The sequence below is a fragment of the Macadamia integrifolia genome, chromosome 12 (genome assembly GCF_013358625.1).
Source record: "Macadamia integrifolia cultivar HAES 741 chromosome 12, SCU_Mint_v3, whole genome shotgun sequence".
Taxonomy (NCBI): Eukaryota; Viridiplantae; Streptophyta; class Magnoliopsida; order Proteales; family Proteaceae; genus Macadamia; species Macadamia integrifolia.
The window spans coordinates 3,588,549-3,606,669 of record NC_056568.1 but is presented as its reverse complement, the minus strand read 5'-3'; the positions used below and the strand labels follow the sequence as shown (position 1 = coordinate 3,606,669).

General features: G+C 40.0%; 1 protein-coding gene across 5 annotated transcripts in view; it reads left to right on the top strand.

The window, feature by feature from the left end:
* Nucleotides 1-3,863: 3,863 nt before the first annotated feature.
* The window catches only part of LOC122057866, a 19,395-nt gene continuing 5,137 nt past the window's right edge, over nucleotides 3,864-18,121 (top strand). For 2 of the 5 annotated variants that reach the window (XM_042620205.1, XM_042620203.1), the window contains exons 1-5: nucleotides 3,866-4,530; nucleotides 16,935-17,082; nucleotides 17,212-17,362; nucleotides 17,486-17,611; nucleotides 17,716-17,796. In XM_042620205.1, the coding sequence (XP_042476139.1) occupies nucleotides 4,339-4,530; nucleotides 16,935-17,082; nucleotides 17,212-17,362; nucleotides 17,486-17,611; nucleotides 17,716-17,796 (698 nt within the window). In that variant the 5' untranslated portion in view covers nucleotides 3,866-4,338. Of the gene's footprint in view, nucleotides 4,531-4,688; nucleotides 4,845-16,934; nucleotides 17,083-17,211; nucleotides 17,363-17,485; nucleotides 17,612-17,715; nucleotides 17,797-18,121 lie in introns of all 5 variants that reach the window. The other 3 variants (XM_042620204.1, XM_042620207.1, XM_042620206.1) reach the window with 3 other exon arrangements.

The following is an 18,121-nucleotide window of genomic DNA, read 5'->3' as shown; positions in this document are numbered from 1 at the left end:
AAAAAAAAAAAAAAATCGTAAAAATGTAAGATCAAGCATGTAATTGATAAAAAAAATTATAATTAGAATCTCAATATGCAATTTTGTAAGATCCACCACATATTGTAGGGGTTTCACCTGAAAGATTCAATTGAATGGCGTTTACCTCATTCTCCTAAATCTCTTCATCGCTCATTATTATTATTATTTTTAAGTTTCTTTGATTTCCCGGATAGAATCATTACCAAACCATGTTATATCAAAAGACAATTCATCTCTCGCCACTGGAGGGTGAAATTCTTCTTGTTCAACCATTCGATGTTATGCTTGATGTTTGATCTTTTCCCACTTGATGCTTGATCCCTTCCTTACAATCATGATAACAAGCCCCAGAAAACAAAAACTTAGATGCTCTAATACCAATTTATAAAAATGGAACCCTAAAACAATGCATAAAGGAATGAAAATTGTGGACAAACAAACACACAAGGATTTATAGTGAGATGAGATAATGCTTTATTATTAATGGAAAATAGGGTTATAGTCGTTTGTTTTCACACCTCTATCATATTACTTACAGAAATAAACTTTACCATAAATATATAGCAAATCTTATACAAGAAATTTATTGAAATATTCATATAACATTCTAAAATATTTTCTTGGGGCTCTCGCCCCCGATATCATGTAATGATGACAATCTGTCTTTCTATTTGCTGCATCAGCCTTGTCATTTTATACTATATAATAGCTTTGTACGGGAAAAGGCTTTTTTTTTTTTTTTTCCTGATGAAGGTTTGTATGTTGAAATGGAGGAATGGGAGGTGGCTGTGGTTTTGCAGTCGTAAGGGTTTGGTGACTTTGGTCCGTTTGGAGAGTCTTTCTCTCTCTCTCTCTCTCATATTTCTTTTTCCAAACTCAATCTAACACTACATAAATATAAATATTGGTGCAAATAGAAGTGGTCCATTGTGTGTTCGAGGATAGAATTTTCATTTTATTTCGTCTCTGTTCAAGATACTCTCTTCTTTTTCTTTTCATTTCTTGATGTCTAAACATAGTCTATACCACTACACGATATTTCAAACCATCCAACCTTGCCATATAGCACAAATAGATGCTCATCCACATAATCCACATACACTATTTGGATTTGCTTGTCCAAAATTTAAGGGGAAAAAAAAAGCTGGGGTATGGGGGAGTGGGGTAGAAAGTTCAATAAGATGTAATAGTCTCAACTTTTACAATTTGGCTTCTCTACAATTAGGGGGTGTGCTGCCCAACTGGTGTGCGGGCTAGATGGACGGCACATGATTGTCTATAGATCTAAGGAAGGGGAACAACGACAATGTGGGGATTCGGCTGAAGGTGAGAAACACATGGGATTGGGCTAACCCTAAAAGGAAAATACCCTCTCCCTCTTCCCTCTTCTCTCTTTGTCTCTCCCTAAGATCTCTGTCATGTCGGCATGGCCATTGTCCAAACCATCCACACCCAAGACCTTTTTGAAGATATTGGGTTTGTTTTTTGTACAAATAGTTGTTTTGTTTCTGATTATGTTACATTTCCTTTTCCGGTTAATGCTACTAGCAAATCAAGTTGTGGAATGTTGGCTTGATATGAAAAATGTTTGATTTTGTTCTTCAATTAGGGGGTTATGTTGGGTTTATGGGCTTAATTAATTATTTGGGTTGATTAAATGGGTGAGAATCAATTCGGTCCACTCACAAATTTAGGGATATGCTAGCCCAACTCATTGTGGTTTAAGATTTTAGGTGCAGAACGGTATTATAAATATTGGGTTTTGGATCCCTACAATCATTATTCATTCTTCCCCACTTTACTAGTTGTAAAAGATCTATAGCCAAAAGAGGGAAATTGTGAGTGATCAGCTTAGATTGTCTTCAGCATACTAGGTGAAAGGTACAATTCAATCCTCTATGATTTTAATAATTTTATTAAATTCGCATTCTTGTTTTGCTATGTGGTTTCTTCAACTAGGGTTTCGGATTTGAATCCCATAGTTGTTCTAAGAGATTAATGTTTCTGCTGAATGGAGAGTAGGGCATTTGTAATGTCGGATGAAATAATTAGTTCGCGAATTGAGGAACCTCTAGGTTTAGGAGTTCATTCAACATAATATCATGTGTTGCTGTACTCGGACGATGTCTTAAGATCAAAGTTTTTATGTTTTCCATGTTGTGAGCTTTACCCAGAAACCGGTCTATAGTCAAAATGGCATCGGCGGAGGGGAGGCACAATCATCATCATCATAATATTGTTTCACTTGCCGCCTTGATCAGCAGAGAGATGAGAAGCGAGAAGATGGAGAAGCCTAGTGCCATGATCTCTCTTTTTATTTTTTTCTGCACAAAAGCGTTGGGAAACATGACTAGAAATAGAGAGGAGAGATGGTTGAAACCACGTAGGGCAATACTCGAGAGTCAAGGGAGAGATACGAAGAGGGAGAAGGTATTTTGCTTTTAGGGTTAACTCAATTCCCAGTGTTTCTCACCTTCAGCCGAATCCCAACGTTGTTCCCCTCCCTTAGATCTGTAGACCACTACGTGTCGCCTATCCAGTTTGCGCCACTAAGGGTGTCAATCGGTCCGGAACCAGGTATTTGGTCTGGTTTCAGTTTTGGTTCCAAGGAGTGTTAGTGTGATCCAGAATCGGACCAAGTTCCGTCTCGATTCTGAAAATTAGTATTCGTACCTGACCTATCCGATTCCAGTCCAATTCTAGTTCCTATTCAGGTTTTGTATTTGGTTCTTATTTGGTTCAAGTATCCAATTTCAAATTCAATTTTTTTATGCAGCTGCTATTCAAAATACAAAACATAAATGCTCATTCACTAGGTTATTGGTCTTCCCCAACAAAAGAATGAACAAAAAATCATGAGCTATCAATAGACATGTATCCATGTCGAATGATCATAAGCAATCGATCATCTATTGAACTTCTAATATCATTAATTTCACTACTTGAAACTCTATTAGATGATTTATCATTTAGGTGATTGAAATTAAATATCGTTAATGATCCTGAGCAATCAATCTCCTAAATGATAATTGACAGACAAAAGATTTTAGAGTTGGACTATAATTGAAACTCTATTAGATGATTTTATCATTTAGGTGATTGATTATGTTGGGTTTCCATATAAGTTACATCAAGTTTTTAGTTAAAGAGGAAAAAATGACATTAAGTAATTCAGTCCGATTTTAGTTAGAATCGTCGGTTCTTGGCATAAATCCAGATCCAGACCGAACCGAATTATAAATACTTATTTTAGATACGGGATTTAACCATATTATGATGGGTTGAATTTTGTTCAAGGTATTCGGTCCAGAACTAGATTCGATTTTCAATTTCGGTTCCAATTTGACACCCTTATGCGCCACCACCAATTTGACAGCACACCCCCAAGTTGTAGAGGAGCCAAATCCCAATTTTTATGGGATAATGATTGTTGCCCATGTCCCCGCACTAGGTGAGGGGAGGGGAAGGGTAAGGATGTGAATTTGAAATCCAAACCGTTTATCAAAATTGGACCAAGCCATTTACATTGAAATCACAAAATCGTTTAATAAATGGTTCTATTATGGTTTCAAGTTTAAGACCGATTAGTTAAATGGATTGGGTTAATTTTAACCATTTTAACCCCATTGGTTTCAAACCGGATTGACACAATGAAAATCGAACATTTTAAACCGTAAAAAACTGATCCAATTAACCTGTATAACAATTAAATATTCGATTATTTTAACAAAACATTGGCTTTTGCTGGCGTGGCATTTTGAAATTGGTCAGTAACAGTGAATTCTATCACTGATCCTTTTGAAACAAGATCGGACGCCAAACTGGGATGAAATCCGACCTAATTATCTGTGCGCGTTTACGAGAAAGGAATCCCCATGCCGATTTTTACTCTTGCATCAAGTATTCAAGTTCCAGAATCCACGGCCTCTCCACTCTCCTCTGTGTGTTTCGGTGCTTCTCTGTTCGTGTGTCTGTGATAGAGATACTGCCCCCAACATGCCACTCCCCTATCATTGAGCGTGAGGAACAGGACGTGTGTTTTCTTTTAGGGCTCTTGTCGCATGTGTTTTAGGTTTTCGTTGTAATCCGGTTTGCGGAATCCCCTTTGAGGGCTCCAGGGTTTATGTTGCAGCATTGGTCTGTTTGATCTTGTTTGGTAAGTTCCGGCCCTACTCCAGATATTAGGGTTTATGGGTGTGCTTAGAGCTTCATGAGTTTATGTATATTGAGAGGCCAACTGATGGCTTCTTTATCTTGTTTCGCTTACTGAGATGTGATTTCCCCCCGTCGCTCGACTGAGTTATTGGGGTTCTCGATATGGACGGAAAGTGGATTTCTGTCAGCCCTCGACCTTGCTGTGCTCGCCGGATTTTGGCTAAGAAACGCCCGCGCGTTGATGGGCTGGTGAACAGCGTGAAGAAGCTGCAGAGACGAGAGATATGCTCTAAGCGTGACCGTGCTTTTAGTATGAGCAATGCCCAGGAACGTTTCAGGAATATACTTCTGCAGGTTAGATTTCCCTTCAAATCTTTTCCGTTTTATGGTTACTTGTCCCACCTCGTTTTCGGTTTTGTCTATGTATTATTGCTATTAGTTCCGTTCTTTTTCTGATTTCTAATTCCCGCCCCCTATACTTTTCCTTTCCTATTGGCTCTTCGGGTGTTTAGCTAGTCAGTAGATCGGATTGTACGTACGAGACAAATATATGCTTAAATTCAAGTTGTTGGCTCAGTGCGAGTTGCTTCTGCAGTTCATGCTCTTGAACTGGTTTAATCGCGCTGAAGGCCGGAGTTGTTTTTATGCCCGATAAGTACCAAGTTAAGGTGCGCTGCACTTTTTAGGCCATGTTTGGTTGCCAAGAAATGAAATGAAAAGAAAAGAAAAAATTCAAAAAAAAAAAAAGAATTTGAGGGGAGAGAGAGACACATTAATCAATTATTGCATCATGATAGAAAAAAAATCATGATGATGGAATGATTGGTTTATATGTCTCTCTCTCTCTCTTCAAAATCAGTTTTTCTTTTTCCCTATTTTTTTTTTTTTTTTTAAATTTTTTATCCCTTCTCTTAGCTACCAAACATAGCCTTAGTAATATTGCCTTGGCAGTTTTCCTTTGAAATAAATTCAAGTAAAACTGGCACGACATGGTTAAAAGGATTTAGTTCCTTGTTATTTCCCCCCTCTTTTATTTGCAACCATGTTCTGATTTTTATCAAGCCAAATAGTTTGGATGCAGCTTGTTGGGTTGAATAACTTGTCTGTCCATTAAAGCATTTAGCGTGGTCTTTCAATTGATGGCTCGCAAAGTGCAAAAGCAACTTTACACTAAAAAAAATGGAGTTCTTTAGTCGAATAATAGTTGTCTGCGATTCACGGTCGTTGAATGTATGACTATCTCTTTGTTGGGGAAAAGATTGCATAAGTTTCAGTGGATGAAATTATAGTTCAGCGTAATCATCTTATATAATTCAGCATAGTCAGTTTACTTAAAGGATGATATTGCTTGATACTTTAAAGTTAGCAAGACCCGTTTTGTGGTCTATCCTAATATGGAGTTATGGCATTCAAATTTGAAATTTGTAAAAGCTAAAAACTTCATAGCTCACTGACGGTGCAAACAGAGGTTTGGAACCCTAACCTAGGTGGGCGCAGGAACGTCCTGCAAAGAAAACGGATGCGTTAATGCATAACGGTGCTCTATGATCAGCTTGACTCCATGCTGGCTGTAAATCAGGTGGTCTACGAGCAGCTCGACCACCGGGAGAGAGTGGTCGTTACATCAGCTAGCTCAGCAGTTACTTGTTTGCTGGTTGATGTTTCAAAAAGACTCAGGGATCGTGCAGTATCCTACCTGCCTTTCGTAAGAGCCTTCGTTGACTTGATATCTATTCAGCAGAACGTTATTTGATCGAACAGGCTATGCTTGTAGGCCCAAAAGTTGGGTCTCTGGTCACCTACCTCCAATCCAGGTGGTAAGTTTACGAGCTTCATTAGGTTAATACTTCCTTCCTATTAACCCCTTAACCCGCCCCCCCAACCACACCCCAAAAAAAAAAAAAAAAAAGGATGATGAGACTTGGCCCTTTGCTCCCATTAGAGTTCCTAGATTGATTGCAATGCAGCCACATTACTTGGATTGCCAAATATTGTTGCAGGAAGGTAAGATCAGAAGTAGCAATGAGAACTATCATATATAGTTATTGGCATAGTTTTCTCGGTATCTAGGTGATCCTAGGTTTTGGAGGTGGGAAAACATCAATGCGGCACCAACAAGTCCCTTAGGCAACCTAGGCACCCTTTTAGCAAAGGGCACTTGGACACCTAATGGTTGCCTCGTAACAACTATGGTTATTGATTTAGCTACCAACAAGAAGGGATTAGTTTTGTATATGGGGCCAAAATACCCTGTTGGGTTCACTATGGGCCCACCCAAATACCCAAGGTACAAGGTACAAGGTACAAGGAATATTGGGAAGTCTGTAAATAGTTGGAAGTTTATAAGAAGAATCGAATAATGTAAATAATCAGAATGTTTCAGGTGCTACTTGGTTGACAAGGATATAAAAGAGATGAGTATTTATTGAGTGAGGGTAGACTTGGAAGCAAAACAAAAAGAAGGATATATGGGAGAGAGAGAGAGAGAGAGAGAGAGAGAGAGAGAGAGAGAGAGAGAGAGAATAGTGTGAAGGAGGGGAAGTTACCTACTACCTTACGAAAGAAAAAGAGTATAAGACGAAACTAATTGACTGGAAGACTAAATAGAATTAAGAGGGAAGGGGAGGGTATAGAAGGAAAGAAAAAGCATAAAGTAAAGCAATCACAAATCATGGGGATTGGGTTGTCTTCAACGTCCGACAAGAACCAAAATCCAATGATAGGAGTGCTCAATTTTAAGGTTAGAATCTCATCAGTTAGGCCTCTGTCTAGCCCGAAATTTCAATGGGAGATTCATAACCCCATGGACTATTAAATTACCTCAATCGACAATCAAACCTAAAACCCAAAATTTTGTACAGAATTTCTGAAACACGGCCTGGTGGAAGAGAGAGTTTCAGATCTGGTTTCAGCAAGAAGTCTCTCAACAGAAAGGTCGAATTGAGAAAGGAACCTAGATTTGGGGTCTCCCTAGGTAGGATAACCTTTGACCATAATCTCATGTTTAAAGGAACAGGGAAGAGAGGAATCAACACCAGCCTTTGTGAGCTCCTGTTACCGCTAGAGAGACGGGGTGGAAGATGAAATTGACGGATAGGAAAAGAATCACGCAGCAGAGAAGAGTAGGAGAAGGCCACTTGGTGATTCTCAACTAAGGGTCATTTAGGACACAATATTCTATTGATGGAACAGTGGTGGTTGAGTTGTCTTCAATATGGGTTTTTTATAATGCTCAATGACAAGCTCCGTGAATGTCGTTTGAGGGGGTATGGCCATGTTTAAAGGAGATTTGAGGACTCCCCAGTTAGGAAGAGTCATTTGATTAAATTTGATGGAATTAAAAGAGCTAGGGGCAGGCCTAAAATGACCATAGGCGAATTGGTGAGGAATAATATGCATAGTCTCAGCCTTGTCCCAAGTATGATCTTGGATAGAGCCTATTGGAAGTTAGGATCCATTTATGTAAGATTCTCCTAACTTGTTGGGCTGTCTCTTTCCTCTTACTCTCATCCATCTACTCTCATCTCTCATCTTCTTGCCTCCTCCTTCCACTATTCTCTGTTTGGACCATTTTTCTCTATTTTGTTTTGCATGGATCCATGAGTTGACCCCATTAAGTTGGGATAATGCTGAGTTTGTTTGTTTGTTTATTGATGGCTCAAAACCTTGGTTGAAGGACAACTCCCACAACCATATTTTTCACCAGCCAGCGAGTCAGTTCCTAGTGACCGTTGCTGCATATAGCTGTTGAACAGTAACTGGTCACTCATCTGTGAGCCGGTACATCAGCTGCTGAACAGCCGGTTGCTGTCCAGCAGCCCGTACACAGGCCAGTTCCTCATATGAGCTCCGGGAGGTTTTGAGCCAGTTGCTATTGGCGAGCCGGTTAATTGGTTGGTTACTCCCCATAGCTCTTAGGAAGAATTGTGTTGGTTATCAACCGGCGAGCTGATTGATCAGCTGTTTGCTGATCAGGTTGACTTCTAAATTCTGATTTTTAACAACTCTATTACAAATGCATTATACATGTGTTCTAAGTAAAAAAAAATACTATATTTTGGTCTTGTGGCTTCCTGAGGCCTGTGTACCAAAAATTCTAAGGTTAGTTTTGCCAATAAAGTATAAGTTCAATGTTTGGTCTAAGGTGTCCTATGTGTCCTAATGTTGAGAATCACCTTACATGATGTGCTAGGGAATCAAATAAACATATGTAAGTACAATTCCAGAACACAAGGAATCATTTTACACTTGATGGAGTCTCTTGGTGTTGATACCGTTGATGCTCTTGACTTGCTCTTAACCCACTTGAGCTTCTTTGGACAAATCCCAAATTGGTGTTGATGAAATTTTCCAAGAATGGAGAAGGTGATCTTGACGTAGACCAATTGTAATGACACCACTAAGTCAAGGATTTGACTTATAGGAGTGGATGAACGCTTCAAACCATAAAGGTGGCTTACACTAAGCTCATGATATTTTTTGTCACTAGCTGCTATAAGCTACAAGTTGGAAGGCCAAGATCACAAAGTGACTTGACCAACCAAGAAGCCATTGCTTTAAAAAACCTGCGCACTTACACATCGTGGTTAGAGAGGTACACGTTAATCAAGGTTTTTTCCTTACAAAGACACTGTTAGTTGTCACCAGAAACATTAGATGTAAATTGACATATACAGAAACATTAGATGTAAAACCCATGAATTGACATATATATGTTGGGTTTTTATTGTAACAGGCTGAAAAATAAAGCTCAAGTAATCAATCCCGGGGAGGTTTTATATTCTTTTTGGCCCCGTTTGTTTGATGGAAAAAAGTGGGGTGGGAATTAAGGGAATTGGGACTTCAAAGGTTTTCCATAAAATTCCAAAAACCAAAGTTGTTTTGTTTGTATGGGTTGGTAAAGTAACAAACATCATGCATTAAATGTTAAAGTGCACTCAATGTCTTGTCTACTTACGTGGCAAGGGAATTATTCCACCCCGCCTTCTTCAAAGTCCTACCACATTGGGTAGGATTTTGTGGGACGGTGGGGATATGGATTATATTATTATTTTATTATTCCATCCCATCATTTACTATCCTATGCTTTTTTGGCCTTTGTTACCCCTTGAGCCCATTACTTGTGGAGCCCACAACTTTTCCTTCCCCACAGAACAAATGGGACCTTGGTAGTTAAATTGGAAGGTGCAGCTGGTTATTTAGTTATCTTTACTTTCTTTATTAAGTTTCCAATGAGGATCTGTTTAGGTAACTCAAAGGGGCGCTTGTTTAGTACATCTAAGTATTCTAAAGGTTTAGTACTGTTGTATGGGGTAATGATTTGTATCTAATATGACACCAGCCCTCTTTATTTATAACAATGGAGAGAAGGTTCTAGAGAATTATAAAGACCATTAAACCCCTTGGGATTTGTTTGGTAATTGACATTTTCCCTAAATCCCATAAAATCCATTATTACAACACTCCCTCTCAAGTTGGTGCATAGATATCACATATGCCTAACTTGTAGATAATAGGGTGAAACTTACTACTAAGACCTTTAGTAAATACATCAGCTGGATGTTCATTACTAGGAACAAAAGGCATAGTGATAAGGCTCATATCTAGCTTTTCTTTGATGAAGTGTTGATTGATCTCCACATGCTTGGTTTGATCATGCTGGACAGGGTTGTGAGCAATACTAATGGCAGATTTGTTGTCACAAAGGAGCTTCATAGGAAAGGTAGCAGGAACAACCAAATCAGTGAGAAGACCATGAAGCCATAGGAGCTCACAAATGCCATGTGCTATAGCACAGAACTTTGCTTAAGCCCCTCAATGGGCAACCACAGCTTGCTTCTTGCTACGCCATATAACAAGATTACCACCAACAAAGGTGCAATAACTAGTGGTAGACTTGCGGTCATTAGGAGAACCTGCCCAATCCGCATCTGTCAAGGCCTCCACCCTAAGGTGGTCATGAGGAGAAAAAAGGATGCCATGTCCTGGGGCAGATTTTAAGTACCGGAGAATACGCAGCACAACTTTCATGTGAGTCGAGTAGGGATCATGCATGTACTGATTAACCAGGCTGATGGCAAATGCTATGTCAGGACGTCTATGAGAGAGATAGATCAACCGTCCCACTAATCTTTGATATCTTCCCTTATCTACTAGATCACCTTCCTTGCTACTCTGGTGACCATTAGCTTCAATAGGAGTGTCTGCCGGCTTACACCCCAATATGCCTGTCTCAGAGAGCAGATCAAGCACATACTTTCGTTGAGACAAGTAGATCCCACGAGAAGACTTGGCAACTTCAATGCCAAGGAAGTAACGAAGTTGTCCTAGGTCTTTGATCTCAAATTCCTCACTTAAGTATCTCTTAAGGCGAGAGATTTCTCCCAGATCATCACCAGTAACAATAATATCATCTACATAGACTATTAAGACAGCAATCTTCCCACCAGATCTCTTGAGGAACAGAGTGTGATCGGCATTGCTTTGAGAGTAACCTGTAGCAACCATAGCCTTATGGAAATATGCGAACCAAGCACAAGGGGATTGCTTCAGGCCATATAGAGTACGCTTCAGCTTGTATACCTTCTCTTGGGCTTTGGAGCAAGTGAACCTAAGAGGAATGTCCATATACACTTCCTCCTCAAGTTTCCCATAAAAGAAGGCATTCTTCACATCTAGCTGCTGGAGATCCCAATCTAAGTTGGCGGCACAAGCCAAGATAACATGAATTGTGTTCATCTTAGCAACTGGAGCAAAAGTCTCCTAGTAGTCAATCCCATAAGTTTGTGTGAAGCCTTTGGCAACAAGTCTGGCCTTGTACCTATCCACTGTACCATCAGCCTTTTGTTTTACTTTGAAGACCCATTTGCATCCAATTGTCTTCTTTTGTGAGGGAAGACACAACAGATCCCGTGTGTCATTCTTCTTCAAAGCCTGCATCTCTTCAACCATATCTGCCTACCATTGTGAGTCTGCACTCGCTTCCTGCCAGGTATGAGGAATGGACACAGAGGAAAGAGAAGACACAAAACTATAAAAGGAAGGAGAGTGAGTCATAAGAAACAGTTTTAGCAATAGGATGTAAAGTACAAGACCTAATGCCTTTAGGAACAGCAATAGGCAACTCAAGAGACTTATCAACAGAAGGAGAAGGAGAATTACCAGGGTCCAACGGGACAAGATCATGCTCGAGAGGAGACGATTGACATAGTAGGGTAGATGCTGGATGTGTAGTGGTCTGAGTTTGCTCTCTGTGACTATACACACGTATCTCTGGCCGAGGCGCAGTAGGAGAAGGAGTGTCACTCTCCCCCTGAAACGAGATACTAGCAGGAATAGCAATTTCAAGAGACGGCGGCACATCTTCGACAATGGAAGGAGACTCCCCCTGAAGAGTTGTCGCAATGCAGTATGACGCAGATTCGTGGAAGACAACATCCATAGTCACAAACCAACGTCGAATAGGAGGATGAAAACACCGATAGCCTTTCTGAGTAGGAACATACCCCAGAAAAATGCAATGGAGACCACGAGGATTAAACTTTCTATGAGGATGATGATCGTGAGCATAGCAAACACTACCGAATACCTTAGGAAGAACAAGAAACGCAGCGGAATCTTGGAGAAGATCCAGAGGGGAGTAGAAGGCATGGACCGGAGAAGGCATTTGGTTGATAAGAAAGGGAGTAGTGAGAATTACGTCGCTCCAGTACTGGGGAGGAACATGCATCTCAAACATAAGAGAGCGTGCTACCTCACAAAGGTGGCGATTCTTCTGCTCAGCAACCCCATTCTGAGCTGGAGTATCCTCACAACTAGTCTAATGAATTATCCCATGATCGGAAAGGTAAGCTTGAAAGGACCCTTCAAAGTGTTTCTGGCCAATGTTGCTTCGAAGAATCTTAATGGTAGCACCGAATTGAGTCTGAACCATGCGATGAAACTGCCGAAAGATATAGAAGGTCTCGCCCTTGGTTTGCATCATATAAACCCAAGTAGTCCAAGAATGACAATCAATAAAAGAGACAAACCACTGATAACCATTGATAGACACATAGCAGGATGAACCCTAAATATCAGAATCTATCAATGAAAAAGGAGCGGGACTTTTATTTCCAGAAACAGAATAAGTGATTCGAGTTTGTTTGGCCAAAACACATGCCTCACAAAAAAACTGACTTGAATTACAATTTTTAAAGGAAGGAAAAACTCTAGCTAAAGTTCCCAAAAGGGGATGTCCCAACTGACGATGCCATTATAGTAATTCAGAGATAGGAGGTGATGTAAAAGATGTCTGAAGAGCTTGATCAGAGACTAAGGCCGAGTCATCATCAAGCAGATACATACCAATACGTACCCTACCAGAACCAATCGTTGCCCCTGTCACCAGATCCTGAAAAACACAATGAGACGGGAAAAAAGTGACTTTGCAATTAAGACTGGAGGTAAGATTACTAATGGACAAAAGGTTAGTGGGAAAAGAAGGAACATGCAATATAGTAGAAAAGGATAAAGAGGGGGTACAACCAACAGAGCCTTTCCCCAGAATAGTGGAATAAGTCTCATTAGCCAATTTGACCTTACCATTACCAGGACAAGTGTAATGTGAAAAAAGAGACAAGCGGCCTGTCATATGATCAGAAGCCCCAGAGTCTATAATCCAAGGGATAGAAGGGATAGACATAGTATGGCCAATTGGCCACAAAAGGAGATACTTGACCCAAAAGGGGTGGAATGAGCAGAGCTCACAGTGGCAGGTGTAGGAGAGTGTGGATGTGTCAATAGGCGCCGGAGGGCAGTAAGCCCATCAAATGATAGTGAGACTACTAAGGAGCTAAGAGCAGGGTTAGATTCAGGGCTCTCAGTATGGTTGGCCTGCCCAGAAGTATCGGCATGACCCTTCCCTTGCCCTTTTCCAGATGTATCAGCAGGACGACCATGAAGCTTCCAGCAGTGCTCCTTGGTGTGACACTCCTTCCCATAGTAATCGTGATGTAGATTAATAACCAAAATAGGTTTGTTTTATTAGGAATAAGCCTAAGGTTGGGTTGTATATGTGTTGGGCTTTCAGTCCATGTTGTTTGAAGTGTATTGGGTCACTTTTATGGGTCTAAAAGAGGGGCTCTAAGATTGAGTACGGGATTACTAGTTAGTTTTTCCTTTTTTTCATTGGTTTCCTTTTTAGTTGGGTTTTGATGGGGTTAATTAGTTTATAATTTCAGTATTTCTTATTTCCTAGTTTCTATTTTTAATTTTAATAACTAGAGGACTTGCTTTTATTTAGTTTCTTATTTCAGTTTTGGAAACTAAAGTGAGTTTCTATTATTTGTAAACCCCCATCATTATTATAAATAAATGAGCCCCACGATTTTTATGAATGAAAAAGTTATGTTGCTGTTTGCTCTTATGAGTGCTTTGTGTGTGATCAAAGTGAAGGACTGTTGTTTGATCCTGTGACTCTTTGCGGCGTGAAGTCGAAGAGGTCTCTTCTATCTATTTCTCTCATCTCTTCTAACGCATTCAAGTTTATTTACAAAGTTCTACTGTTGTCGAGCACCGCAGGTATTTTTCTGATTCAAATTCTGCCTAGAATTACCATCTGTTGAGAAATCAATCTTTATTCCCTGAAGTTTTTATTGCCCTCAATTGATGGTTGTTCTTTGATTAAAAAAATCCTGTAGTTGAGACTTGGTTAGACTCTCTATCCTAGTGCACACTGGAGTCCTAGTAGAGGAGCCACCAGACTGTGGGGTTGCACTAAGGGATTGAGTGCCAGAAACAAGTGCAGATCTCTCAGTAGTAGTGGTAGCTTGTTGTGAAAGCATAGTGGTACGTCGATTGTCCTCAAGTTGGATCACAACATAGGCTTGATCCAATGTAGGAAAGTGGTCACGACTCAAAACCTGGGACCGCAACTGATCAAACTCCACATTCAGACCTGCCCGAAAATCAGACCCTGATTTTGTCCTCTCGCTTCTGAAACTTGGTGACATCTTTAGCGGTGGAAGGAGTATAATCCTCATAGAAATCCAACTCAGTCCATAGTGATCGCAACTCATAGTAGTACTGTGACAGAGTGAGCCCTCTTTGCCTCAGATCACGAACCTTCTGGCGAAGCTCAAAGACCTGAGCATCATTCCCTGCCTGGGAATAGATATTCTGGATAGACTTCCAGATCTTTGCAGTGGAGTCAAGGAGGAGATAGCCACGCGAAAGCTGTGGCAACATGGAGTTGACAAGGAAGGCCATAACCAGAGAGTTGGCACACTCCTACTTGTCAATCTCAGTACCGGTGGTCAGACGCTTCGTAGTTCCAGTGAGATACCTGTAATAGCCATGGGACTTGATGGAGATGCAGACCGAGCGTGACCACATAAGGTAGTTTGTGCCATCAAGCTTGATTAGGGGTGTCAAAAAAGCCCGGTGAACTCGAATCAGCCCTAGCCTGCCCTAAGCCTGAACAGGGATTGGGCTGAGATTTCAGCCCATAGGGTGGGTTAGGGTTGAGATTTTCAAGCCTGTGGTAGGGTTAGGTTGGGCAACCCAACCCGACCCGACCCAACCCAACCATGTGTATTAAGTATATAATCATATAAATATGCTAATAATTATTAATGGGTACTTATAGAAAAGGTCTTTCGTTTTCCACAATTTACATAGACGAAAACTTTGATCTTTGGCCTCTGCAATGCATCAAGATCAAGCAACCAAGTAACCGATAGTATTGGGTTGGACTGGATTGGGTTAAACCCAGCCCAATTAGAGTACATCAGGGCTGGGTTGGGTTAGGCTAAACCCGATAGGGTTGGGCCTAGGCTGAGATATCCCAGCCCAACCTAGGGTTGGGCTGGGCTTGGGTTGAGTTAAGAGACCTTAGCTTGATAGCCCAGCCCAGCCCGGCCCGGCCCGGCCCATTGACACTCCTAAGCTTGATAGCATGAGGAGAAAAGGTAGGAAGAGCCGTGGTGTCTCTGCCAGTAGAAGCAAATGAGATGGTAGATATGGTTGCTACTCAAGGGGGCTATGCAAATAGAAGAGACAATAGCCGGAGATAGAGAAAACACTAAAATAATGAGAAAAAACTAGAAAACCCAAAAATCGATTTAGGGTAAAACCCTGAGAAAACGATTTTGGGGATAGCTCTAGAACAGAGACCTCAAACGAAAGTGGTCGGTACATACCACCACAAGGATAAGAGGCACCAATTGCAACAAACATCAAGACAATCGAAACATCGAACGGGAAAAAAGCATCCCGGCAATAAAAAACGTTCTCAAGGAGAACCCAAAAAAAGTGATAAAAAAAAGGTTATGGGTCTCTCAGATCATTGTAGAAGAGAGTGATAGTCCAGGGGAATGATGGGTGGAGGCTAGAAACCCTCTTGGTGGTTTAAGTAGCTCCCACCACGAGAGAGAAATAGATGGAAAGAGATGGAGGGAGGCACAGATGAAGGCGGAACTGGGAGAGAGAGAAATGAAAAAGAGGCAAAGAGAGGGAGAAGAGGGAGAACCTTTAGGGTTTCGGATCCTAAGGCTTTGATACCATGTTGAATGGGGTAATGACTTGTATCTAATATGACACCAGCCCTCTTTATTTATAACAATGGAGAGAAGGCTCTAGAGAATTACAAAGACCATTAAACCCCTTAGGGTCCGTTTGGTAATTGACATTTTCCCTAAAACCCATAAAACCCATTATTACAACAAGTACAATATGCATTGAGATGGTCCATTAGTCCATGGTTTGACGGGCAAGCCAGTGATCCATTCAAGGTAATCAGATTTTATATCTTCCTCGATTACTGTTATTTAGTGTGTTACAAATTCACAGACCTGATTTTAGTGATTGGTATGGAACTTTGAATCCCGGCTTAATTCTAGATTTGTTTCCCTATTTCTCTTTGATTTTGGGCTTTGGAGAACTACAATTTAAGGAGTCTAATATTTCTTTTGGTGGTGCTTTGCTTCTGATCTAGTATAAATATGTTATGTTTTGTGCCTTACGAGGGTAACTGGGTATCTTCAGTGAGAATTCAATGGAATATCTTTCTTGTAGTGGAATGAACTTCGAGAATATTTAACCTTGAATTCGAGAGTGTTTCAGATGGGGTCTCAACTGAGTTAATAAGGGCTTGGGTTTTGATGAGACTTGAAACAAGATGATTTTTTAGTTGTTTAAATGAAGTGGCTAAAAAATGGTGGTGATTCTAGAGACGAGAGAGAAAACCTGGTCCATATACCAAATAGTCAATCAGCTATGGCCAGGGCTTCCCTGTCATACATTCGAAAACTTTTTCCAGTAGTAGGGGGTTTATTTGCTTTGTCTTCTTCAAGCTGTTTGTAGGAAAATATTTTCTAGTTGTTTAAATGAAGTGGCTGAAAAATGGTGGTGATTCTAGAAAGAAAACCTTGTCCGTGTATCAAATAGTCAATCAGCTATGGCCAGGTCTTCCCTGTCATACATATGAAAACTTTTTCCAATAGTAGGGGGTTTATTACTTTATTTGCTTTGTCTTCTTCAAGCTGTTTTAAGGCTTGTTTTCTTTCAGTAACTAGTAGAAGCTTGGCTCTTCTTTGTGGAAAACTGGGATGTGAAATGAGTGGAATATGATTTCCCATATTTCCTAGCTGTCATCTCTCTCGTGGCAGAGTAACATATTGTACGTCTCCTTGTGTTTTTTTGTGTATGCATAACCCCTTTAATATGTTGGTCTCTCGAAGCTGTGTTTGCAATAATTTGTTCCATTGATTTTGCATCAGGAGGAATATGATACTCATGATCCCAAGGGACATTGTCCCTTAGTACTTCCTTTTCTGAAGAAGAGATCAAAAATTATTGAAATTGTGGCAGCCCGTGATATCATCTTTGCTCTTGCACATTCTGGTGTTTGTGCAGCCTTTAGCAGAGGTAGTGGGACAGTAGTTTAATTGAAATTTAAAACTTTATTTTATATAAAAAATTATTCCCATATATTGTATTAAGTAATCTAAACAGAAGATTTTATAATGCATGCATTGTTGTTGGGATTTAATGCAGAGACAAGCCAGAGAATATGCTTTCTTAATGTGAATCTTGATGAAGTCATTCGGAGCTTGTTTTATAATAAGAACAATGATTCACTTATTACAGTTTCAGTTTATGCATCAGACAACTTCAGTTCTTTAAAATGCAGAACCACAAGGATTGAGTGCGTTAAACCTCTCTCTCTCATCTATTCTCTATCCATGAATTTCCATATATTTTGCTTTTCCTCTCTAACTTATATTGTTTGTTTTCTTTATTAATATTTTTGCTTATCTGAATGGTGTAGATATATCCGGAGGGGCAAACCTGATGCTGGTTATGCTCTTTTTAAGTCTGAGTCACTGAAGTGGCCAGGGTTTGTGGAGTTTGATGATGTAAATGGAAAAGTTCTCACTTACTCTGCACAGAATAGGTGATTTTTATTTATTTTTTGAACTCTCATGATGTAGTGCTTCCTGAGATGCTGTTGGATTTAACATTGCTACTCTGAATTTCCCTTATGTTTTCTTTTGTCAGTGTATACAAGGTATTCGATTTGAAAAACTACACATTGTTATATTCTATAACAGATACGAATGTTGAAGAAATTAAGATCAGGTAACTCTCTCTCTCTCTCTCTCTCTCTCTCTCTCTCTCTCTCTCTCACAGACGTGCACATAGAGAGCTGGCAAATGCATGATTCCTCCCTTTTCACTATTTCTATATAAAACATTTTCTTTGCATGCTTTATTAATCTGATACAATGTGCATTTCCTACTTCCATCTGGTCAACTTATGTTTCCTTGGTAGTGCAATTCCTGTTCATTGACATAATGTGCACCATTAACTTGTACATGCACATATGGATTAATTAATAAAACATTTTGCAATCTAATATCAGATTATACGTTCTTTTTTTTTTTTTTTTTTTTTTTTTTTTTTT